This window comes from Peromyscus maniculatus, chromosome 23 (genome assembly GCF_049852395.1).
Source record: "Peromyscus maniculatus bairdii isolate BWxNUB_F1_BW_parent chromosome 23, HU_Pman_BW_mat_3.1, whole genome shotgun sequence".
Lineage (NCBI taxonomy): Eukaryota > Metazoa > Chordata > Mammalia > Rodentia > Cricetidae > Peromyscus > Peromyscus maniculatus.
The window spans coordinates 19384694-19411093 of record NC_134874.1 but is presented as its reverse complement, the minus strand read 5'-3'; the positions used below and the strand labels follow the sequence as shown (position 1 = coordinate 19411093).

Below are 26400 nucleotides of genomic sequence, written 5' to 3'. Positions count from 1 at the left end.
TGGATGCAGTCTGGAAACCTGATGCCCAGGCTGATGAGAGCAAGGTGCAGAGAGATTCAGAGACTTACAAAGTCAGACATTCAGGAAAGGGCAAAGCAGGGGCTATATAATACAGGAAATGGAACCCGGAGGCTGCACACTGACACATGAACAGACTCTGCTGGACTGTCCTTGACTTTCAGAACGAGGAAACTTAGCTCCCAAGAGCTCACAGTACCTCAGCCAAGGTCATTTGGCTAGCACTTTGTTCATAAACCCCCCAAGCTGGGATTCCTTCCTCCATACTAGCTCTCAGAGACCTGGCTGAAAGTCTAGATGTCAGGTAGAGTAGGTGAAAGCAATAAAGACCAGCACACTTTGGGCCATCACCAATGTTATATCCTAGGGACCTTCACATACACAGCCCTCAATTCAACCCGGTGACTGGGAGCATTTGTGAGCTTTGTTCTACAGATGAGGAAACGGAGGCACAAAGCTACCACTCATTTGCCAAGAGTCACAGAGGAAGCAGGAGCAGGAAATTTGGCCCCTGCAAGCTGGGGCATCAGCAGGTGACAGGCTGAGGGATGGCCAAGCACTCTCATCTCTCAAGGTGGGCAGAGCCTTGAGAACCATTATACATGCTCACATAAAACTCCAGTCATCCATTTTCATTTCTTCCCTAGTTCTGGCTAGGTGGCTCCTGACCAGGGTCCCTTGTCTGGTACAATGAGGTGGTACTTTGAGATCCTTACAGAGAGCTCATTAGTCCCATATCTGGTAGGTTACTATTGGGCTTCCACTGAGCCTGCCAACCAGATCCCTCTGTTTGTGACTCAGGATTCCCCTTGGCATGGCAGCTAAGTCCCAAAAGCAAGTACCCAAAAGAAAAAGTCAGGCGGGACCTGCATTGCCTTGTATGGCCTCCCCTCAGATGTCACAGTTTGCTAGACTTCATCCATCTGTCCCTGAAGCCAGGTATCATTGAAGGATGGATGGATGTCAGACTCAAGCTCTCTATGGCAATACCAAACAACTATTCGGAGGTCAATACATTATCACATTTCTTCCTAGCTTCATTGAGTTTTCATTGACAACAAGATGCTCTGAAGTGTGTAGGATGGTGTTTTGGTTACATTCTGAAATGGTTGCCATCATCAGAGTAGATGATAGAGCCATCAGCACACATAGTTTGTTTGATGTTGTTACTGGTGTTAGGACATTAAGCCTGACTCCCTTGACAAATTTCAAGTATCTAGAATGTTCTCACCAACCACAGTCCCCGCTGCACATCAGATCTCCAGAGCATAACCATCTCCAAACTGCAGTTTGTAGCTTCAGTTCTCAGGTATCCCCAGTACCTGATTGGAACAGTTTCCTTGAAATAACAGGTGTAGCCAGTAAAGAGACCCAGCTAAGAACCTGTAAGGTGACTAAAAAAGAGAGAACCAAGTGCAGTAGAAACAGCATCTCCTCTATCACACCATCAGTTGGTATTTATGTGATGATGAATTCCAAATATCAATTTGACACAACCTAGAATCTCACCTCGAAAGGCTGAATAAGGGACTACCTTGATGAGGTTGGTCTGTGTGCACGTCTGTGAAGGACTGACTTTTCTTAATTGAATTGAATGAGAAGACTCAGCCCACTATGGGCAGTACTATCCCCTAGGTTTGAGTCTTGGGTTGTGTATGAGTAGAAAAAGTGAGCTGAGCACTAAACGTGCGTATGTGCATTCTCTCCCTACCCTTGACTGTGGGTCTCATGTAATTAACCCTCCGTCTTAAGATCCTGCCTCCATGATGGACTAAAACCAGAAACTATGAGCTCAAATAAACCCTTCCAGCCCTAGGTTTCTTTCCACAGAGCATTTATTACAGCAGCAGCAATGAAACTAGAACAGTAGATTAGATCTAAAGTGGCTCCATGGAGACCAGGTTATACAGCACATTATTTCAACCCATAGAATGTTCACAGTCTGGGCAGGCAAGTTGGGATTGAAGAGGCAGAAGTGGGCATAGGAAACGGGATGCTTGTGAAATATCTTTTCATGGACTATCGAGCAAGTGTGATATTTTTAACAGTGAACATGTGCGACTTTGATAAAACAGTTACATTCACATTAGGAAGAAGGAAAAAAAGAGTATAGCCAGGTGTGTCTTGTTGACACAGAGAAGCCAGCCTGAGTTGGAGGCTGATGAGCAGGCTGCTCTGTTGGTCAAACTCCTATTGCTCCCTGTGCAGTGGAGGAATGGCCTTATTTCAGAGTGACTGCTAAAATGCAGAATTCTCTACGCTATGCTCCTGCCACTAAACCCAGGCACCCATGCACTTGATGAAACAGAGAGCGGTTTGTAAATCTGTATGTGTCACAGGCATCAGACTGAGTGATGTTTCCCGCTGGTGGGAAGAGGCATGGGGCTTATTTATGGCCCCGCAGTCTTATTGCTAATTAGATCTACTATCTCCGTGGTCATCTAATAACTCTCCGTGTTTAATGTGGCATCCGTGAAAACCTCCCAACTCAACGCCCTGACAGTGTTTAGCAGGGGTGTACGAGTCCAGGATGGTGAGAGCTTCAGAAAACAAACAAAAGGCAAGGACAGGGTGGTGAGTGATCGCTCTGCTTGTAAGGTTATTTTTCCTCCTCTTTTATTTATTCTTTGTGTCTTTCATATCATGCATCTCCAACCCATTCATTTCCCCGCCCCTTCGTATCCACCCTCTGCCCTTGCAACCTCCCCTGCCTCAAAAAGATAAAATAAAATTTAAGACAAAAAATGGAAAAATATGAATCTAGTTATGGAAACTGTAGTGTGACTTAGTGAGTAGACCCTCTTATCTATACATCTTTACTTGCAAGTGTTCATTGCAAAGAGTCATTGGTCTGGTTCGAGGCTGCCGGTTGGCTGGGTTATTGATCGTTGATGGGAAATGAAAAGTTTTAAGAAATCACCCACATTTAGCAAGAGCAGAGAACACCAGGCCACCAAAATGACTTAGGCTGGGTCTACCCAAGAAGCCAGGGCAGCAGGCCATCAACCACTGCATAGAGCAAATTCTGAGGTTAGGTATTCTATCACTCAGAATAGACCAGGCTATATGGCGGTAACAAGTCATTTCCAAATCAGACTGCAACAGGACAGGAAAAACCTGGCCACTCCTCCTCTTGCCTGCCGAGGTCAGCAGGAGGGTCCTCTCTAAGCAGTGAATGACTCAGGTGATCTTGGGAGTGGTCCTCTGGAACCTGATTCTTCAACCTTGTGGATTTGCCACAGTAAACACTTTGATAATTTCATACATGTATAAAATTTATCTTGAACATATCCACCCCACCCCAGTTCCTTTCCTCCTCTGGTATGTCCCCACCGGCCTTTAAAAAAATGACCCTCTGTGTTCAATGAAGGCTGTCTACATGTTCATGAGTATGGGGCACTTTACCAGTGACCATACTCCCGAAGAAAAATAACTCTCTCTCCTCCAGAAGTCATCAAGAACCAATAATTCCTCAGCTAGGAGTGGGGACCTCATGGTTCCCTCTCCCATTTAAACTGGAATGTCAACTGGCTTGATTTTTGTACAGGTCTTGTGCAAGCTACCCTAGCTTCTGGGAGTCGATGTGTTCATCAGCCGTGTCTTGTCCAGAGGACAGGATTTCACAGCTCTTCTCTCCATCCTCTGGCTCTTACATTCCTTCTTTCTCTCTTTTCAATATCCCCTGAGCCTTATGGGGTTGATATTGCTGTCCCATTTAGGGCTAAGCATTCAGAGTCTGTCACTCTCAGCACTCTGAGTTTATATATCTCTGCGCCCACTGCAGAGAGAAGCCTCCCTAACCAAGGTAGAGAGCAGCCTGGTCATTCTCCAGCAAAATGCAGACAGCTATCATTTCTCACAATTGAAAATAAAGCACTTGAACCCAAGAGAGATATCTGTAGGGTAGATCTGGCAAGATGGCTCTGCACACAGGGCTTATGGCTGAGTCTGATAATTTGAGTTTGAATCCTGTGCTCCACATAGTAGAAGGAGAGAACAGCTTCTCAGAAGTCGTCCCCTGACCTTCACATGCACGCCATAGCACACGTGCCCCCTCCACACATATTCACATACACACACCTGCACGCATGCATGTATATGCAAATAAATAAATGTACATTTGAAAAATTAAAGTGTGTCCAATGGGGTTTGGGGAGGCCTGTGCATTGAGTTCAGGAACGTTCCAAAGTGGAGCCTTGGATGAAAATAGCATACAGCAGAGATCACATCTCAGCCAAAGGAGCCGACATGCTGTGAGCCTTGCAAGGGAGGGAAGACGTGTAGCACATTAGAAGCAGGTTTTGCCATCAGGGAGGTGAGATGTCACTTGGGGACAACTGCTACTCTGTCTTCTGGTAAGCTACTCACAGGCAGTTCAGATTCGGCATGAAAATCAAATTCACAAGACTAGTTACAAGATTTGTCCCCATGGAAGGTGCCTCAGCTCTCCAGAGCTTGAGTTTAAAGCAGGGTCACCCTGATTCAGTGGCTGCAAGTCAAAGTATAATGGCGGCTGAGTCACGTGACACCCGGCTGATCCTGCCCGTATCTAACCATCCTCTGTTATTCTCTCAAGAAGGGCCAGGCCAGCTCTGACTTTAAAGAAAGCCAGCAATGGGGCTTGTTGCTGAAAGGACCCATGGGGACACTGTCAGAGAAGGATCAGCTGCAGCGACACAGACATGCCAGGAGCTAGGGTGCGGAGGCTATGGATGTGCAGAATGGGAGAATGGCGTGTCCTGTGTAGGGAGTGAGTGAAGTCCTGAGTCAATGTGTGTTGTTGATTTACAAAGGGCCATGTCAAGGACCTCAGAGCCTTGGACTCAAGGAAAAAATGACACAGCTTTCCAAGGATGAGGCTCAAGGGAATTGTAAATCCTTCTGGTCCGTGTTCAGATGTTGATAGTGTGTGCAGAAAGGTCCGCCATAGCTTCCCCCCAATATTTATGTCCTTAAGACTGCTCCCCTACAGAGATTTATCCTACCGAGATTAGCTAAACGTGCCTCCTTGCTCAGATGTAACAACCCCACCTCCCTGTTCACCATTATATAAACATGTATATTGCATATATAATAAACAGGGTGCTGCAGCTTGTCCATCATCGAGCCCAGTCCACATGATCCCAGCTTTACTCTGTGTCTGTGTATCTTTCCGTCATGCCATCTCTACCCCTGTCAGGTCAACCCCTGAAGCCATGTGGCCTGCACAGCACCTTCCAACACTATGAAGGACAGCCAGTCTGGTTTTCAGCCCAGTTCCAACCCAATTACACCGCACCCTGCAACTAGACCGCGTGGTGAGCTAAAGCCAAATCTCTGGCCTGATCCCTCAAAGAAGAGTTTGGTGGCAAAAAAATGTGTGTTTTTCATGAGTTTGCAGTAGTGAGGGAGTTAGCTTTATACGTGCACATGCAGCATGGGAGGGGCTGTGGGGGTGTGGTTTCAGCCGTAATAGCATTCAGAGGCTCATGCCCAGGAGAAGCCTGGACAATTGCAAGGAGGTGAAAGGAGGACAGAGAGGAAGGAGCAAGTTCACTCATCACCAGTCTAAGCTCCTCTAAGTTGGATTCGTTGTATATAAGGTTCGAGCGATTTATGTCACCAATGCAAGGATTGAAAAGCTGGAATTCCCAACTGAAGTCTCCCCTTCATTTCTTCCTTAGCCTTGTGGCCTTGGGCAAATCAGAAACCCTCTCTGTGCTATCGAAGGAGCAGGTGTGTTGCCTGTCTCCTCTGGTGATGTCAAGGTTGCTGGGTCAATGCTTACAAGGCTCTGAAGAGAGTGCTGGGTACAGAGTAAGATTCATATATGTGCCAGCCAGTGGTGGCGCATGCCTTTAATTCCAGCATCTGGGAGGCAGAGCCAGGTGGATCTCTGTGAGTTCAAGGCCAGCCTAGTCTACAGAGGGAGGTCCAGGACAGGCACCAAAACTACACAAAGAAACCCTGTCTCAAAACAAACAAACAAACAAAAAAGATTCATATATGTTTGCCAGACACAGTATCTTAGTTCTGGATTTACTCAGTCACCATCCCCATTGCATCCTCCCTACAAAATACAGGTGTTGACAGACATGGCCGCATGGCATCTGGCTGGTACCAAGCACTTGGCTACCTGTGCTCAGGTGAAAGGCTGAGAGCCATTTGCAGGGAAGCAGGAAGAGGCATGGGCACATGCCAGGGTCTTGTCATTTGAGGATTGGGTAACAGACAATGTGTTCGTTCTTCCAGGAGGCTGAGATACTGAACACAGCCATCCTCACTGGGAAGACAGTGGCTGTCCCCGTGAAGGTGATCTCGGTGGAGGAAGACGGCACAGTGCAAGGTCTGTCGGACGCGGTGGAGTGCAGGTCAGCCGACGAAGACGTGGTTAAGGCAAGTGGACAGTTCCTCTCCGCTGCGGAAACCCATAGTTAACACGGGTATGGGTGTTTATCCCCAGCTGGATCTGCAGGGTTCCTCCCATTCTGGTTTTCCTGCCACTTAAATCGGGAGTATCTCTCAGCCCAAAGCCAAATAGGGCAAAACACTGCTCTAGCTCATGTCTGGGCTGTGAGGCTTTTCTTCTGTGTCTTCGTTGCCTGACATTGATCTTTTCCAAGACCCTGGGAGGTAGCAGTGGGATGCAGTGACCATACACGCCCCCGTAGACACACACCCCACGTGCCGCCCCGCAGACTGACAACAGAGGTTTCTTTCCACCCACTTGGACTGTAAAAGAATGGGAAGGAGAATCAGGACCTGGACTGGTGGACATGCAGCCATGCTCTATGATGCATTTACAGGCTTGTGTGAAATCGATAAAGGAATAAAGTTTATGATTACCACCAACTTTGATTTACAAAATCAGCCACTGGAGAGAGGAGTTGCCTCCCATGCCCTGGCCCTCCCACACAGTTCTACAGGAGGGAGGGACGCCACACACTCTGCCCATCCCTCTGTTCCGTTCCCTGACTCCATCCTTCCTCCCAAGCTCTTCTTTCTCTTTTTAAATTGCAAGCAAAAATGATTCAAGGCAGAGGCACGCTGGGAGAAGCCCGAGGCCAAGGACTCCAGTCTGGCTGTGCCAGGAATCTCTCAGCAAGGTTCCAGACAGCAGGAGGGAGTGGATTTTTGTAGCTGCCATGACCCAGTCCACAGTCAGAGCCGTGGTGACAGATGTCTCACCATGTCCTCGGAGTGAACAAGGATGGTGAGGGAAGTTTCTAGACATTCCTGGGGCTTCCTTCTTACCAAATTCAGAAAGAGTATCACACAGGGCCCCGGGGCTTCTGGATAGGAGTCACTGTAACCTATCTTCTCTGAAGAGAACCTCTAATGAACAACCATCTCTAGCAACGTAGGAGGCAATCAATAAATGCAAATAGAATCTGTGCCTGGTTCAAGTTCCTTCTCAGGAGGCCAGGACCACCCAAGCCAGGAGGCACACTTAGCCAGACCCGAGAGAAGGCAGATCTGCAGGAGAATGGCACAGTAGTGTGGCACTTTACATAACATGCCACTCTAACCTACTTCTTCCAGAATCTTCTTTACAACATACAGCCAGCCAGTCCTTCAGTGTCTCTGGCCAATGCCTCAGCTCATCTTGATTTCTCTCTTTCTGTCTCTCGCATCCAATCTTCTACAAACCTTTCTGGGGACCCCTTAACAGGCATTCACATTCAACAGCTCTTCTCCAGGATGGGTCTCATCCTGGGCCAGGATACTGTGGATTCTAGATCAAGGGGCGGCCCTCTCCTCTCACCCCCACACTCAACCATGCTCATGTGCTTCCCCCACCTCTACTTCAGTGCAGCAGCCAGGATGGTCGGTGACACCCCAACAGCATCACCCATCAACTGAGCACATTCCAGCTCAGCAGTACCCAGACTGTGCACCTCACACCAGCCTCAGACTTGTCGTGCACCCTTGCCATCCACCATTCCAGCCACCCAGAGTCTCTGTGGGTTTTGTGAGGCCAAGAACCCCCTTTCCACCTCTACATCTATCTCTCCCCTCGATAACTGTGTGCCCTGTGCCCCCACTTAGCTTCCTACAGAGTCCTTTGCTTTCCAGCATTTGTGAAGTTGTCATGGATACCCAGCACTGCCTTCCCCCTGCCCCACCCCTCCACTTACATTTGTATTCATGTATCAGTACATAATGAAATGTGTACCTATATGATACATATCATGTTTAGTTATTCATACATATTTCATTATATATAATGTTATACACACACACACACACACATGCACGCACACACACGCACGCGCGCACACACACACACACAAAACTATGTTCATTGACTTTCCTTATCAGAATATCCGCTCCATGAGGGAGAATGTTCTGCTTTATTCCATTCATTGTTATAGTCCCAGCACTAGTGATACCTGACACAACCTGAATAATCCACAAATACTTGTAAGGTGAATGAGTGAATGACACACAGCTGTCCCTCCAATGGTGATGGAGTTACCTCCTGACCACCCCTTGCTTCCAAACAGCCAGCTGGGATAGTTCTCAGACAGAAATCATGAGTGGCTCAGGGAGGATTGGGGGCTGGCTGTCCTGGGCTCTTGAGTGCCCAGGGCAGACCCAGACACTCACATCTCCAAGCCCCAAGAGCGATAGACCTGTTTCTCTAGGCTGGAAAAGCCAGAGACTCAAACTATCAGGACTCGGTTTGGAGGCTTCTTACTGTAGACTTTAACCACCAGCGGTTGGCAGCTGGTGGAACCATTAGCTTGCAGCAGCAACAGCAGCAACAGCAGTAGCAGCAAAAGGCACTGCCTGCTCACGTTATAATTCCTGAATAGCTGGGAGGCTCAGCTCCTGCAGAGAGAGCTCTTGAATCCGGTGTGTCCAAAACCCCTGGCCTATGAGGCTTGCCAATTCTCTGGGATCTGCATGGCCACCAGAACCTACTGTTTCTCCTCTATGACTCTCCACAGCCTTCCTACCTTCCTTCAGCCTTAGCTGTCTCCCCTCTCCTCTTCTCTCTACTTGGGCCATTCCTTGTTGCCTCTACCACCTCTGCTTCCTACCGTTTCTACCCCAGATGTTCTCTGGAACTCTGAAATCATTCTCTTGTTGTTGTTGTTGCTGCTGCTGCTGCTGCTGCTGCTGCTGCTGCTGCTGCTGCTGCTACAGCCACTGTTATCACCACCTTTTCCCTCGTACTACCTCTCTAATACACCATCTCCACTTTGTGTGACCAGCTCCTTTTGCCCTACTAAAGACTGAAAACAGGCAAGAAAACACCACTTACGAAAAGCCTTTGACTGAGCCTAATGTTGCAACACCAGGGGACAGCCCAGGAATGGGGCTTCCGAATGACTAGATGAAGGAGTCCAACCTTCTTACTTAATCACAGAGAGTGCGCCCTCTGGTACTCCTCTGGCCTGGTTGGGAATGCTACCGAGGTTAACAGAAGCTTGTGACAGCAGGAAGCTCTTGCTCAAGCTGACTACACAGTTGCGCCCGGGGCAGCGCCCCCTGGAGCCGGGTTTGTGCATTGGCAGCAAGCAGCTGTGGTTGCTATGTAGCTTCCTCAAGAACGTCTGTCCAAAGCAGCCTGGCTGTCCTGAAGGCTGGCCTCTCAGCTGATAGTCCTTTCCTAAAGCAAGCCATTCAGGACACCAAGAAGGGGCCTGGAAGCTGTCAATCAAAGAGCCTAATTAGCACAGCCTCCAACGTCTTGGCTTCCTTAAAGGAAATATAAGCATGAAAAGGGTTCTTAGCGTGAGGGCAATTGACTTAACCAGATTAACAATCTTCAACAACACACTACTCTTAGCTAAGAATCCTTGGGGAAGTGGCTTCATTTTATCTGTCTCACCATCGTTAAGTCAAGAACATCGTGAGTTAAAATATATTTAATATCCTTGATCTAAACAACATGCCCTGCTCCTGCCTACCTGAGCATTCACATCAATCCACAGTTGGGCAGAACCTTGGAACCCAAATGCTATCTATCTTATAAAAGCATGTTCAATATTTCACAGAACACATTGGCTACCTTATAAAGTAAATGTGCCAACTAAACAGAGCCCTGTGGAAAAATGAGTTATATACTCTGTGACAGCTGAACAGGAAACTACATGGCATCAATAGAGTACCATGTCACAGACTGCCAGCCCAGAAAAAAAAAATCGAAATTAACATTCAAAGTAATATTTCTATTGTGTGTGTAATCACTTCCCCACTATTATATAGTCAAAGAATCCTTAGGCAGAGCATCCTTCAGTCTGACTATCTGTAATAACAAACAAGAAACAGTTAATGAAGTTACAAAGCAGTCCTCAGAGGAGGGGCTTAAACTAAGACAGAAAGGATGTTGTGTTAGTGACAGTGGCCAAGGACAATTGGCAAATTAAGAGGGGCAGGGCACTTATTTTAGATCACAACATGAAAGGACAGTCTGTCATGGTGGAAAAACTTTGATGACAGGGTGACAACTGGTCACATTGCATGCACAATCAGGAAGTAGAGAGATGAATGTTGGTGCTCAGTACCATGGGATGGTGATGCACACATCCAGAGTGGGTTTTCTCACAGTAATGAACCCGGTCTAGAAGCTCCTTCATGGACAAGCCCAGAGGCTTGACTTCTAGGTAACTCTAGATCCCATCAAGTTGACAATTGGTATTTTAAATTTTGTATTACATTTATTTATCATTTGTGTATGTATGTATGTATGTATGTATGTATGTGTGTATGTGTATGAAATGTGTGCATATGTGTGGAGGTCAGAGGACAACTTGCAGGAGTTAGTTCTCGCTTTCCACCATTTGAGTTACTAAGACAGAACTCAGGTTGTCAGGCTTGGGGACAAGCATCTTTACCTGCTGAGACATCTCACCAATCTGAAAATCAGTATTAATCCGTCTGCCAAACAGACTAGGTACCAAAAGGCATTGCAGAGAAAGGACACAGCATTAAGATGCTCAGGGCACACTGGTCACATCTGCAGCCTGCAACAATCATGAGCGAGTCCAGATGGTCAGCCAGCACTGGGTCCTCCTGGTCCAGCCATTGGCTCAGAGATAGACAGAGTAACCAATCAGAGCTGCTGAGATGCAGCCTCGATGTTCTGGGATGAGCCTAGAGAAGGATGGGGCTTCTATCCCTTTGTTCTTGGGAAAGACTCCTAAGCCACTCTCAGAGATGCAGAGGACACAAGGAAAAATGGCAAACTCCGAATTCTATTCCACATCCATCAACAGCTCTTTGCAACCAGCGCACGACACAATGCTCCCGTCCCCCAGCCTCCCCAGCTGCCACTGTACCACTCTCCACATCACAGATGGTAACAGTCACCCGGAACACACAGTGCTTCGATGTCATTTGGGATCCTTAGAGAAGCATCGACCCACCTGTTCAGGCTCTTGGAAACTTCTGGGTAGACACACCTTCTCCCTCTAATGCCTCAGACCCTTTATCTTCATTAGAATCCTCCCAGCTTCAGTCAGACCCAATAAGCTCCAGTGTCTCCTCTTAAGCACAGGCAGACTCACTCAGAGTGCTTTGTAAATCACACAAGGCCCCGTTATTATCCGCCCCCCATTATCTCCCCAGCTGTGGCCTTCAAGGATGCCTGGGGTTTATTGTTTTAGATATCATGGATTTCCCAGAAGAATTATCTCTGATATTAGTAATAACAGCCAGTGTGACCCTCAGGGGTTGGAAATCATGGAGAATCCCACCCACACTAATTTAGTCACACATACACACACACACACACACACACACACACACACACACACACACACACTTCAACATAGACAATAGAAAAGGTCAGAGTTGGGCCTACTGAAGTGGGGTCTATGAGAGCGTAAAGATATATTACCAGATATACAGTCTCCCTGCCTCCCTCCGACTCCCCCAGTTCTCTCCTCCCTCCCTCTCCTCCGTCCATCCCCCCTCATTTTTATTATTTTCTTCTCTACTCTTTCATCTACATGGTTTTCATTCTTTTAAACATTTTACTACATCTATATCCATTTTTCTGGTATGGAGGTGTCATGCCTATATCATGGAACATGTTGGGGTGGTCAGGGGCAGCTTGAAGGTGCTGGCTCCCTCCTTTCACATTTTCAAACTCTAGGTGCCAGGTTCAGTGACAAGAGTCTTTTCTGGCTGAGCGATCTTGCAGGCTCTGACTCCTTACAAAAACTGCCCACCCTTGTGGGTGCCTCTGAGCCAGCTCATAGCTAACAGGAAGAAGTGTGCCTTCCAAAGCATTCCTATATAAATGTGTGGGTTCTGATCATGAGCGTTCAGGTTGCCTCTTATCCCTGAGCAATTCGGTACATCCCAGAGATCCCACCCAAACACCAGCTGTTCCGGCCCACATCATCTCAAAGATGCAGTTGGAGTGGGGTCTCCGGGGCAGATCTCTGAGCTGAAGCCCCTAAAGTAAAGCAGTATAATCAGAATGTCCCCTGTAGTCACTCAGTGGGTCGTGGATTTGGGGACTGGGGGAATCTTGACAATCTAGGAAGCAGTAGAGTAGAGTAACCGTGTGTGGGAAGGCAGCCAATGGGAGCTCCTCACCTCCTCCAAGAGCCCGCAGAGCTCATAGGTTCAAGTATTCATTTCCAGTATGGACCTCCTTGCTCACCAGTGTCTCCTGGTAGCAGCAAAGGGGGACCAGCTCCAGCCAGTCCAGGCTGGGCACAGACCACACTCAGTCATGTCAGAACAGCTCAGAGTTTTCAGGCTTGCCCTGGCTCCTCCCCAGAGATGTTCACCAGCAGGAGACTGTGGAATAAAGCTGTAATATTCTCCCAAAGCAGGCCTATGTGGACATCTTTTTTCCCACGAGAAGGACGACCTGCTGTGAGAAGAGCAGCGTGGTGCTGGGGACCGGAGTGGGGCACTTAACATGCCAACCATGCACCTGTGAGGAACAGAAGGGGTGGGGCTTTCAGGAGAGTGCTCAGTACCCTCCGTGGGGTGCTTTGGAGTTGGGGCTCAAAGAGCCAGCCTGTCTGCACAGTAGCCTTGTTCCTGGGGAGAAGAAAAGAGGGGACCAGCCCGCTGAGCAGCTCATTCTCTCTCTCTCAAACATCCAACTAGACTTCCAATCATCTGAACAGCCACAGAGATGCCACCAGGAGGGACAGAGCTCATTAGTCTCTTCGCAGTTGGAAGGCGCTGTACTCTGCTGTCCCCACTGATGCCCTTCCTTAACTATCCAAGCAGGGATGGGGCCGTGTAGGGTTTGGTGTCTTCCCGAGAGTGCCGGCTGTCTCCTTTTGAAGACCTCCTCTGTCATCAGCAGCAAGGGGCACAGGGAAACAGGTTAGAGGGATGGCTGATCACCTTTACATTCCAATGTGATGCTCGACACATCATGGCAGAAGATGAGTCTCTCTCGAAGCCTTCCACCTGGCAGAAGTGATGAATTTGTCTGACATCCTTGTAGATAGTCTTCCATCCATCTAGCCAAAGGGTGTTTATTAATTCCCGGAGAACTTCATAATATATTTTGATCAAAGTCTCTCCCCAGTTCCTTTTCTTAGCTCCCCCCAGAACATATACACCTCCCTACACCCAACTTCCTGTCATCTTTTTTTTTTCTTTTAATTCAACAGTTTTTCACCCCCAGTTTGTGATATGTACTTACTCATGGGCATGTGGCCATCTGCTGGAGCCTGGCTGACCTGTCCAGGACCACATCCTTAAAGAAAACTGACTCTCTCTTCCCCAGGAGCCACCAACTATGAAAGGCTCCTTTGTTATGGTGTGAGGGACCATGACCCCTTTTCCCTCCATGTTGGTATGTTTACTGGCTTGGTCTTGTGTGGGCAAACACAGCTGCTGTGGTTCATGAGTGTAGTGACCCTGTCATGTCCAGAAGAACCTAGTTAGCTATGGCCCTCCTGACTTCCGCCTCTTTGCAATCTGGTCTCTCTTCCAAGATGATCCCTGCACCCTGGAGGGTGGCTGATTGACCCAGATGTCCCATGTATGTCTCTGCTGACACTCATGTTCTGCACCTGGACCAGTCGTGAGTTTCTGCACTAACCACCACCCACTGTGCAAAGAGACATCTCTGAGATCTGAGAACTTGCGTGAATCTATGGGTAGAAGATATGAATTTAGAAACACTTTGATGCTATATACACTTAAGTCTAGTTGTTTATTTTGTGTGTGTGTCTGTGTGTGTGTGTGTGTGTGTGTGTGTGTGTGTGTGTGTGTTCCTGCGTTTGCAAGTGCACGTGTATCTGTGTACACATTTGTGTGGGAGACAGAGGTCAACTTTCCATTGTCATTCCTTGTTTCTTGAGACAGAGACCCTCACTCACTAGGACCCAGAGATTATAAACTTGGTAGGCAGGCTAGCCAGTGAGCCCCAGGGACCCATCTGACTTCATTTCCCCAAATGATAAGATGGCACGTGCAAGCTGCCATACATAGCCGTTTACACAGGTTCTGGGGATCAAATGCAGGGCCTCATGTTTGTAAGGCAAATGCTTTACCCACTGAGTTATGGCCCCGGCCACAAAGAGTGGTCATTTTTAAATACATCTCCAGCACCAGTGTGCAACCTGTGGCTGCAGAGTGGGGAGGACCGCCCCACCTGCTGAACACAGGAGTCCACCATGCTTGTCTCCCTCCCCTCTAGGACCGACTCAGCAGATTCACAAGGTGGAGGGTTAGGACAAAGAAAACCATAGGCTAGGCTATGCAGGTTTGCACACAGTCGGATTCTTATTCACATTTGAATCCCGCCATTTCATGAGGACACTAAATGGAGATACCTTTTCAGGAGTGACCTAGTGACACCAGGTTGTTTTAATCTCTCCCTTGGAAAACCACATTTCTCCCCACGTTGTGACCCATTTGAGAATCTCCTTATTCTGCACCTACCTGTCCATCAGTTTCTAAATTTCATGTGCCATTTCAGAACTGCTAGTTAACCATTTGACCCAGAGCTTACGGAGAATAAAGGGAGGAAAAGATGTCAATAAAATAATGAAAACTGATTGAGTGGCTGTTTAATTGCTGGAAACTTACTCCATAGAAACTAAGCATCTCCTATTTTACCCTCACAACCACACCATGAAATATCTTATTCTCATATTTCCTATGAGAAAAGTGAGGCTCAGAGGGTGGTGATACATCACAGAGAGGTATCAACCTTCACAGTCCCCATTCCCAAGCTGGACATTGGGAAACCATTGTCTGCCAAGGAACAAAGCTGGCATACTCTTCTTGTACATCTAATATGAACTTTTCCCACGTGGGGTCATGCTACTGAACATCTGGTCTCACAAATGGTGGCATGCTCACCTAGAAGGTTGTGGGACCTTTCAAAGGCGGAGCCTCACTGGGGGTAGTGGGTCACTTGGACACACTTGGAGGTCTTTGGAGCCCAGACCCGGGGCCTGAAAAAGTGACTCAGTGGGTATGAGCATTTGCTGATCTTGCAGAGGACCAGCGTTAAGTTCCCAGCATGCACCTCAGGCAGCCCGTAACCACCTGCAACCCCAGATCCAGGGTTTCCGACACCCTCTTCTGACCTCCACAGCACCTGCGTGCTATGCACATGCATCCACAGTCAGACAAACATACCTACACATAAGTAAATAATAAATGTCTAAGGAAAAACAAAACAAAACAACAAAACAAAGCAAAATAGAGGCCGTCCCCACTCCCTGGTCACTCTCTGCTTCTGTGGACACAGTGTGACCGGTTGCTTCCCACGCCTGCCGCCATGCCTTCTCTACCATGACAGAATGTATCTCCTTAAGCCGTGAGCCCGAATGAACCCCCACTCCCTAAAAAACGGATTCTTGTCAGACATTTGATTGTCACTGGAGTATGAAAGGACATAATCCAGCCCTCAGTTTGCTGTGATGGCAGAGTCGATGTGAGTCATGCTTGAAGTCCAACTTCACTGGCCTTAAAAAACATGTCCTGGGTCACCACCAATGCCAGAGAAAGCTGGGGAGCTGCAATAGAAACTGTATCCCATCAGCTAAATTCTAACCCAGTTCTCCATGGGAAATCCCTACTCAAGGACTCTGAGGAGACGCTGTCTCCTGGGAGGTGGGGGGCTCATTTCCACATCACACTGAGGCCCCACTCCTCACCCAATAGAGCTCTGCCACAGATGCTGAAGTCCACCCAATCAGGCCCCAGGTCCATGGATGTCCCAGTTAGGGTTCTACTGCTGAGATAAAATGCTCTGACCAAAAGCACCTTGGGGAGGAAAGGAATTGTTTGGCCTACATAGTCCATTGAGAGAAGCCAGGGCAGGAACTGAACCAGAGACCAGGGAGAAATGTTTTCTTAATGGCTTACTCCCCATGGTTTGTTCAACCTGCTTTCCTATATAACCCAGGACCACCTGCCCAGGGGTAGCACTGTCCACAGTAAACTGGGCCCTCCCACATCAATAGAATGCCCCATAGGCTATCCTGATGATGTCGATTCCTCAAATGAGGTTCCAAGATGACCTAGCTTGTGTCAACTTCACAAAAAAAAGAGAAAGAACCAACCAACAAAATGGGTTAAGTATTTATTTCCCCCTGAAATTTCTTTGTTGAAGTGAGTTTGTTCCAATGTAAGACTGAATATATCAATTCCTAGGAATATATTTTTCTCCTCAAATATCAAACTCAAGACAAGCAGAGATTTCACCTTCTTGGAAAATATGAAAGCATAGAAAACGAGATAGAGTGGGTTATAAATGGCCTAAACTTTCCCTACATTCTAAATTAGCCTAGACCAGCAGCCATCCACAGAGACAAACTTCACTCAAGGCATACCTCCTAATTCCATACTCATGGCAGACATCACCAGTTGAATGAACAACAGAACAACTTTCTATGTAGTATTTAGTCATAGATTTGACAGTCCTCAACATTACCAGCCATGAGCCTGTGAGATGAAACCTTTTCTGTCATCTGGGACCTAGGAAGAAGCCACATCCCCTCCCCATATCACCTCACCTACAGAATTTATCACAGGAATGGCAGAGAATGGTAAGGCCAGGGATATCAGGTTAAAAGACCACCAAAATCAGATGACCATGGACATGAGTTAAAACGGAAGGAAGTGGCAGAGACTGCAGCAAACTGTAGAGTGTGTCCTTGTATGAAGTACAGCCCTACTGTATCCCATGGGACCACGCAAGGTGAAAGGAACACAGAGTACTGAAGACTGGGGGCTCTTCGGTTGAGTTGCTTGGATATAAATCCTGGCTCTGGGGCTACGGAGATAACTCAGTTGGTAAAGGGTTTGCTGTACAAACATAAGGGCCTGCGTTCAATCTCCCTAGTGTCCATGTGGAAAACCTTACCTGGAGGAACAGGCTGTGATCCCAGAGCTGGGGGAATGGAGACAGGAGACCCCTTGGATCTTATTGGCCAGCCGGACTAGCTGAACTGGTAAGCTCCAAGTTCAGGGAGAGAGCCTGTCTTTACAAAATTAGGTGGAGAGTGATTAAGAAAGACACTCAGTGTCTACCTCTGCCCCTCTGCCCAACACAAACACGTACACACACACACACACACACACACACACACACACACACACACACACACACACACACACATAAGAAGTGTTGGCCCTGTCATTTTTAAATGAAAATAACCAGTGTTCTAAACTCAGTGTGCCTCCACTTCTTACACTTTAGCATGGATATGATTGTCATAACAAATTTAGATTTTGCCTCATGTTGGGAAATGAATCCATTAGTTACTTCGATCGCTTGTAAATTCACTCCTAGGTGGGAACATGCCTTTAGCGGTGTTCTTAATTACAAGAATGTCTGCACAAATTCTTCCTAGGTTTAATTATTCAGAACTAGGATATATGTGGTCAAGGTTAGATGGACCCATAAATTTTCTATGAGCCTTCTCTCGGGTGTAGTGGCTTTTGACTTTGTGCCCTGCTCCAAAACCTGTTCTCAACCCAGGACTCAATGGGATCCTTTTAAAAACATGGGTCAAGAGACGATGAGATGACTAAGTGGACAGAGATACTTTCTGTCAAGGATGATGATTCTAGTTTGATTCCTGGGTCCTATGTGGTGGAGTGAGAAGACTGCCTCCTGCAAGCTGTCCTCTGACCAACTTTCATATGTACATATATATGCATACATACACATATACACACATATGTAATAGGGAATTTTTAAATAGTTAATTAAAACACAGCTCATATTAGTTCTCCATTTGGTTCTTCCATGGCTTCCCAATTCCTTCAAAGTAAATTATAGTATTAATAAGTGAAGGCAAATGGCTTGCAATTGCCACTGGGATTCACCCTGTTTCGCACACCCCTTCTTCTTGGTCCTGTACCTCTCTAACATCACTTCCTGTGCCTTCTTTGCAGACTCCCTGCCCTTCCTGATAAGTCTGGAGCCTCCAAGGCAATGCTCATGCCTCCAGTCCTCCCAGCACCTTTCTTTACAGATACCCCTGAGCCACGTGCTATGTGTGCTGCCTATCAACATTTCTTAAGAAAGGAGTCATATCTAAGGAATCACAGAGAAAGAGGATATGGAGAGCCAACCCTGATGGCTGTCATGCAGAGGACTAGGATTATATGGAGGGAAACCCTGCTTTTCATAGACCGTGCCACCTTCTCCTACGTAGTAGATTTTCCCCAAGCCTCTCCATAAAAAGAAGAGTTATTCCAGAGGTGGTTGGTAGGAAATTACATAAGAGGTTCAAGAGCTGAATTGATGGGTGATGTTTAAAACTGTGCTATATCTTCCTGCTTCTCCCAGTTAACAGGAAGGGAAGGGCCATGGAGATGACTCCCTGCTCCTAAAAGCAAAAGAACTGAGCTCTCTTGGGGAGACAGAAATGACCCTCAAGCCTCCCTCATATTCTCTGTCTTCTCCGGGAATGGAAACCAATAGGACAGTGAATTGGGGTTCTTGGGCAGCTTGGATGGAACAAGAACAGGCCTTGGGTAGGTAAGAAGGCCAAGCTATGGCAGATTGTAAACCTGCCTCCAAGCCCTGGAAAGTCCCGGCTACCCAAAGTTAGAGTTGAATGATCAAGTCATAGACATCGTCAAGAGCTTCAGTTGAGATTTTTCAGGGAATGGTCCTTTCCTGAGACTTAGGTATCAGATGGGCTACGCCCTTGCTGTGCATAGAATGTCCTGTCCTTGGTGGGTCAAACATGGATCTACCTGCATGATTTGGTGGAATTCTGTACTCGAGCATGTCTAACTCAAATACTCTCACTGTCGGACAACCGGAGACACGGCAGCTGCTTCATAATAGTCATATGTTGAGTGAATGAGAGTGATGAATGACTAAATGAGCACAGGTTTGGATAAATTTTAAATGTATTGGGCTGGGATGATGACTTAAAAAGTCAATAACCCAACCAACATTCGCATAAAGGTGCAAGAATCCCAGTGCTCCTGTGGCAAAATGGGAGGCAGAGCTAAGAGGGTCCAGCAAGGCACATATGTATTATACACACACACACACACACACACACACACACACACACACACACACACTCGTACTCATATGCACACACAAAAATCAAAAAAGTCAAATAGTAAAGCTTGAACATCTCCTGGCGTATACTGAATCAGAGTCCTCATTTCTTTCCATGGTGTTCTGGTCATAGTCTCGTGGCTCACACCCATGTGTGATGCTTAACAGGTTGCTTTCCTAAGACTCTATCTCATATTTGTCATTTACCAAATGTTCTGAGGCACAGTGAGTGAGATACACCTGATGGAACAAGTGTTGATGGACAAGCACCCCCTGCTGACAGCTCAGAGTCAGGTGTAATGTCTTCTGGGTTTCCAACATCTTCAGGTTGAAACTTTCTGATTCTCCCCCAATTCTGGGCTGGAAAGTCTCTATTGAATTGGACTTCATATTCCATTAGCTGCAAGCGGTGCTGCTAATCTAGAAGAAAAAAATCTACATACCTGATCTATGCCGGAGCAGGCGTTCTAAGCCATAAGTTGTCTGAGATGTATCAACTTAATGTTCATGAAAGGAAGATGCTGCATATTGTAGATAAAGACCTTGTGATCAGTTCAGGACTGCCGTGTGTTTCTTCTTTGGAAATCCAATGTTAGAAAAGAAGCTTTTGGCATGATGGCCTAGGACTGAGTCCTCATTGGTACTGAGATGAGGCCTGGAGCTACCACCTTGCACATCATACTTAGAGTATATCTATGTGTATCATACCTGCTGTGACTCAAGCCCCTGAGTGCAGCAGAAAATCTCATTAATTAGACAGTGGTGGATAATTAGTACGCAGCCAGAAGCATGTTCCCTTCCTGTGATACGGTGGAGCTAAAATTAATCAGGGAAATGATGACAAGTGTGTGTTTGTGTGCAGCTCTGAATTAGAGGCTTTGCCATTGTGATGGGGGCATTTTGCCCTGTTGATCTTTCAGGTCTATCATTCTTATAGAATGGCTGCGGGATCTTGATTTTAATTTTAGGGTGACACAGAGAAGGCTCTGCCATCTTCCCTCAGGGGAAGGTCTTTGATCCAGAGAGAGAGAGAAAGGTACCAGGAGGCTTAATGAGTGTTTGAGAATGAGATCGGAATCCTGCTGTGCAGGTTGATTTTTTATCATCAACTTGATACAACCTACAGTCGCCTGGGAAGAGAGAACCTCAATTTAAGAATTCCCCGGATCAGGCTGGCTTGTGGGTGTTGTCTTTAAGAGACTGTCTTGACTAATGATTGATGTATAAGGTCCCTGCCCGTTGTGGTAGCACCATTCCCTGGATAGATAGGCCTAGGCACTTTAAGAAAACCAGCTCAGGGCAGCATAAGACAGTGAGCAAGCCAGAAAGCATCAGTCCTCCATAGTTTCTGCTCCCAATTCCTGCCCTGACTTCCCTCAATGATGGAATGTGACGTGAAAGTATAAACCAAGCAAACCCTCTCCTCCCTAAGTTGCTTTCGGTCAGAATGTTTCATCCCAGTAACAGAAAGGAAACACCTTCTCAAGTCCCCACAAGGAAATGCAGAGAGGATAGATTCTGCACTTTGAAGGAAGGGGTTTTAGACAATGGGAAACCATATACTCTAAATCCTAAGCAAGAGTCCTTGGTGGAGCCCTGTGATCCTAGGTATCATTGATCACTGCCTGTGCTGGTTGGTTTTAACTGGCAAGTTGTTACGGCCTAGAGTCATGAGAAAAGGGAGTCTCAGTTGAGGTGTTGTCTAGATCAGGTTGGCCTGTATGCATATCTGTGAAATGATGTCTTCATTGTTAATTGACCCGGCCCACTGTGGGCGGCACTATTCCCTAGGCAGAGAGTCCTGGCATGTATAAGAAAGGTAGGTGAGAGCATGCAAGCAAAGATGTATTCATTTCTCCCTGCTCTTGACGGTTAACTGCTTGAGTTTCCGCCTTCATGCCTTTCTATGACAGACTAGAATTCTAAGACAAATAAACCCTTTTCTCCCCTAAGTTGCCATTTGTCATGGTGTTTTGTCACAGCCATGGAAACAAAACTAGAACACTACCAATAAGCCAGGGAGGTGGGCCCAAGAGCTACCTCAGCAGGTGTCACTAGCAAGACAAGGCAATAGGGAACAGCAGGGCTCCTGTCCGAGGTAAGATACAGTTCTTGGGGGAAGAGAAGGTCAGAGATGTCCAAACTTTCTGAAAGATGCTCTGCTCCACAATGCTCTTCCTCCTGGAGCCACATTAGGACTATAGACACCAAGTTCAAGCGACATTGTGGGAACTCCATACAGAACCCAAAATGAAAACCCCACTGTGTTCACTATTTTCCTTCTTGTTGCGACAAAATACCTAATGTGAAACAACTTAATTGACTTAACTGAGTTTGTTCCAGCTCAGAGTTCAAGGGTACAGTCTACCATGGTGGTAAAGGCACAGTCTCTGAGCCTTGGGGGGGGGGGGATAAAGGCGCCCTACATAGGGTTGACCATCCTCAGTCCTTTGCTCACATTCCTAGAATACTTGAAAATACTGTGTCTAGCATGTGTGGTGAATTTAGTGTCAATCTTTAATGCATTCTGAACATTCATAAAATATTAGTATTGTACAAAAATCAGTTCTGAGAACATGAAAGCCTCCTTTTAGTATTGGATTTGCGGTCACTATGATGATTTAGCAAGTGATGACAAGAATGCTCGCTCCTATGGAGACCGTGCTCGTCCTCCCACGGTTCTGGGTTGCAGAAGAAATGGGGGCATGAAAGAGGTTGAGGAGGAGCCATAGTGGGCATCCAGGCAGCCTGTCCATCACAGGAAAACACGGGTCTCTCTCAGTGAACCAGGAGAGGAAGGCAAAGAGTAGAAAGGAGAACCATTTGAAGTCAGGCTGTTTGCAGAGACAGAAAGGATGCTATGTGACTAGAAGTTGGCAGGAGAGGGAAGCCTGGCTGGCCCTGTGGAAAGTGTCCGGGCCCCTTTGCACTGGAGCTCAAGGGGGCAGTGCCCTGCGAGCTATGAGGGCCGTATAGTCCCTGCCCTGCAGAGGGCAGGCAAAGGGGAGCAGCAGGCAGAGTCTGATGGCAGTCAGCTGCAGAGGTAAGACATGCGCTGCAGAGTCACCTGGTGGGCTGTGTTGCCCACTTGAACCGTTACTATGCAAGGTTCCTGTCTGCTCCGAGGTGACCGTGGATAGACTCTTACTGCTTCCCACCCATGAACAGCCTGGGGGACCTGCAGCAGGGTCCTGCATGTTTCAGACCTCGCTGAGGTCTGTAGTCAGCAGGAAGAAAGCAGCTCAGGGCTGTGTTCTGCTTCTTCAATGAAGCCCTCTGGCAGGTCTGCAGAACTGTGGGGTGCCAGCTAAGTTTAGAGCGTTCCCAGAATGTTGTCAGGGTGGAAGAACTTCATGGAAACAAGACTCTGTCCGGGGCCTCCAGGTCCTGTCAGAAGATCCAGCTAAGCAAAGCTGCCTAAATGCTGGGATGAGAAGAAAGATGGGTTGAAGCATGAAAAGATAGGTGTACCATAGACGCATACATAGAACACAGATAGATGGATTCATAAACAGATGAAGGGAGACAGATAATGGTGATGAATGGGTAGATAAGAGACAGAGGAATAGATGATAGATAGATAGATAGATAGATAGATAGATAGATAGATAATAGAGAGAGATGACTGGTAAAGGATAGAAGATAGATAGATAGATAATAGAGAGAGATGATGATGACTGGTAAAGGATAGAAGATAGATAGATAGATAGATAGATAGATAGATAGATAGATAGATAGATAGATAGATAGATAGATAGATAGATGTTTCACAGATAGATAGATGATAGATGGATTGATGATAGACAGAAGTCAGACTGATGATTGAAAAGCTGTACCATTGTGAACGCTGGCCATACTCTATTATCTGTCACCAACAGCTGGGAGGACAGCTGGAACAAAACATTCCATTTGGGTTTACAATGCATCACACATTTAACTGGTCTCCGCTTACTTCATTTTGCTGTTGTTTTGTCTTCTCCTTTCTTCTGAACTGAGAACGTGAGGATCCTCCCCATCCAGCACTGCATGGAAGACAGGAGCCTCCATCTGTCTGAAAGCTCAGAAACACCTTTTTTCCATTGGGCACAGACAACCTGTTCACCCTCACATCCCTGCCTTTGCATGGAGCAGATGGGCCCCAGGTCTATTCTCCCTGGAGGGAGAACTAGGGAGTCGGATCCACAAAGTTCAGCTTTGAGTTCAACTCAGACCGCATTCTATAATTTAAGAAATAAATAGGTTCAGCTCAAGTTTAATCTGGCTCACATTAACTGGCTTTAGCTTCCCCGTTCCTCCCATGCAGTCAATCCCATGGGCGTCATTTGGTTGGTTTCGCTAATCGGTTCCAGTTCCTCTTATGTGGGTTAGCTCAAATCTCTTGGATTCTCAAGCCTGGATCTCGAGGCAAAAAGACACAGACCCACCCCGTTTGCACCCCAAACACTCATCCTCTTACCCAAGCCCGGTCTCTTCCATATCACATTGCTGATGAACAGACAGAGGGTGTGGAAGAAGATGAGGGTCTGCTGGGTCGGACCTGAGCTCAGAACCTCCGCTAGATAAACCGCCCCTGGACTTCAGGGAGCCAGAGATTCAGGAACACACAGCTAAAAGGAGAGAGCAAGGTAGCAGCTGCTGGTGGCTCCTTGAATCACCATGCGTGAGATAGAGGGATCGTCAGCTTCTGCCCAGAATGGGTGCAAAAAGGCATTCGCACTAAGTGTGAGGTGTATCCCCAACCTCTGTGCACAGCCCTGTACTCCTGGTGTTATGGGGAGACTATGAAACAGCCCAGCCATGGTAGGACCTCCAAACCAGCAAAGTCCCCATAGTCAGGTACTCCTTTCCTATGCTTGTCACCAATCCATGCACAGGACAGCCTGTCGTCTTCTGTTTATCCACATACAGGAACAGGCACACTGAAACTCAACCACTTTCCAGGCTTGATATTGGTAGTTTGTGGGTGGCAGAGAATTCTGCAATCGAGGAGGAGGGGTGAGATAAGGATGAACCGGGGGGAATCCCAGCTTCCCTGGCACTCATTTTTAATGGCCGTGACCCACAGTTTTCTGACCTCATTTAGAGTCTGGCTTTCTGTGGGGGGCAGACCCTGGTAACAGGAGCAAGCGGGGAACATCAGTGAACTCAGCGGGGTGTGCAGAGAACGGGCTGTTCTCCAAGCCTGGCTTTGTTTTCTCACTTCTGATAAAATGTGATCACAGGGAAATTTGTCTCTCCTGAAAGAAAGGGGATAGCATTACCCCATTGGCTAAGGATGAGGGACACATTGCCTTGGTCTCAGAAAGACACAGGAACAGCTGAGTCGCTATTGCATTGAGAGAAGGTTCCCACCCAAGGGAACCAGCCCGGCCACTCAACTCCAGGAATCATCCCCGAGGCCAGTCTCTGTCCCTCTGCTGCGTGTCAGAGCTGATGACTCTCCCAAGAGAGACCTGAAACCCAGATTTTCTGGCAAACTCTCCCACCTTCTAAATGATGGACATGGTTGCCTATTGAAAATAAAATGAACCACATGAGCACACTTGACTCAGAGGCTGTCAGCGTTCAGCCTCAAGCTTATGAAACACAACGGAATCTCTGCTAAAAATCCTATAGCCTGGGAGCACAGATGCTCAGGGGACTAAATTATATTTGGGGTTCAAATTAGAAGGAGTGGACAGACAAGACAGCGCAAAAATGAGAGAGGTGGGTGGAAAAAGGTTTAGGAGCTAGGGAGATGGTTCACTTGTTAAAACACTTGCCATACAAATGTTAGGACTGAGATTCGGACCCCCAGAGCCCACATAAATCCCAGGCAGGTATGTCAGTCACCTGGAATTCCAGCCATCAGAAGGCAAGGACAGGGAGTCCCCAGCTAGATAGACTAGTAGTATTGGTGAGCTCTGGGCTCCACTGAGAGACCCTGACTCATTGAATAAGGTGGATAATTATTGAGAAAAGCACCTGACATCAACCTCAGGCACACACACACACACACACACACACACACACACACACACACACCACATGAATATACACATACGTGAACATACACACAAACATAAATACATGCATGCATTAGCATATACATGCACACATACATACACCACATACACCTGAGGAAAAAGGTCATTTGGAAATGGCATTTTGGACAGAGTGTTAGACAAGAGGTCCCCTTTGGGCAGGAACAAGACATTCCTGGATGTCCATTGGTAACAGGCCATTTAGATACAGGGATACTGGCTCAGCTAGACATTGGCTTTCTCTGTGTACATTATTTTGTATTACAGAATGCTCACAGGAGGTTTGATAAGTGAGTGCCTTGGGCTTGCTCTTGGAGCTTCTGCTCTTTGAACCCACCTAACACGTCAAGAGGGCTGCTTTAGCTCTGAGGTGAAAGCAAAAGCATCCCCTGCTTCCTTCTTCTCTGCCATGTCCCATAAGCAGCTTGGATGGAGGCAGTCTCAGACCACCACACAGATCATGAAAAAGAATAGGATTATAGCCAGGCAGTGGTGTGGTACACGACTTTGATCCCAGCACTCAGGAGGCAGAGCCAGGCAGATCTCTGTGAGTTCGAGGCTAGCCTGGTCTACAGAGCGAGATCCAGGACAGGCACCAAAACTACACAGACAAACCCTGTCTTGAGAAAAAAACAAATAAAGACTAGGATTATTAAGCTAGAGAGATGGCACAGTGGTGAAGAGCATTTGTTTTTGCAGAGGATCCATGTTCTATACCCAGCATTCACATGATGACTCACAACCATCTGTAACTCCCATACTGGGGGATCCAGTGCTCTCTTTGACCAGGGGATCCAGTGCTGACCTTTGAGGGCACCATGCATGCCCGTGGTGCACATGCAAATACTTACATACAAACATGCAGGCCAAACACACATAAAGTAAATAAATCTAATT

At 47.1% G+C, this 26400-nt stretch overlaps 1 protein-coding gene across 1 annotated transcript in view; it reads left to right on the top strand.

Moving 5' to 3' along the window:
- Tmem132d (transmembrane protein 132D) overlaps positions 1–26400 on the top strand; it is a 636462-nt gene that overhangs the window by 548531 nt on the left and 61531 nt on the right. The window contains exon 5 of the mRNA XM_042268019.2: positions 6250–6393. Within this exon, the coding sequence (XP_042123953.1) occupies positions 6250–6393 (144 nt within the window). The remainder of the gene's footprint in view (positions 1–6249; positions 6394–26400) is intronic.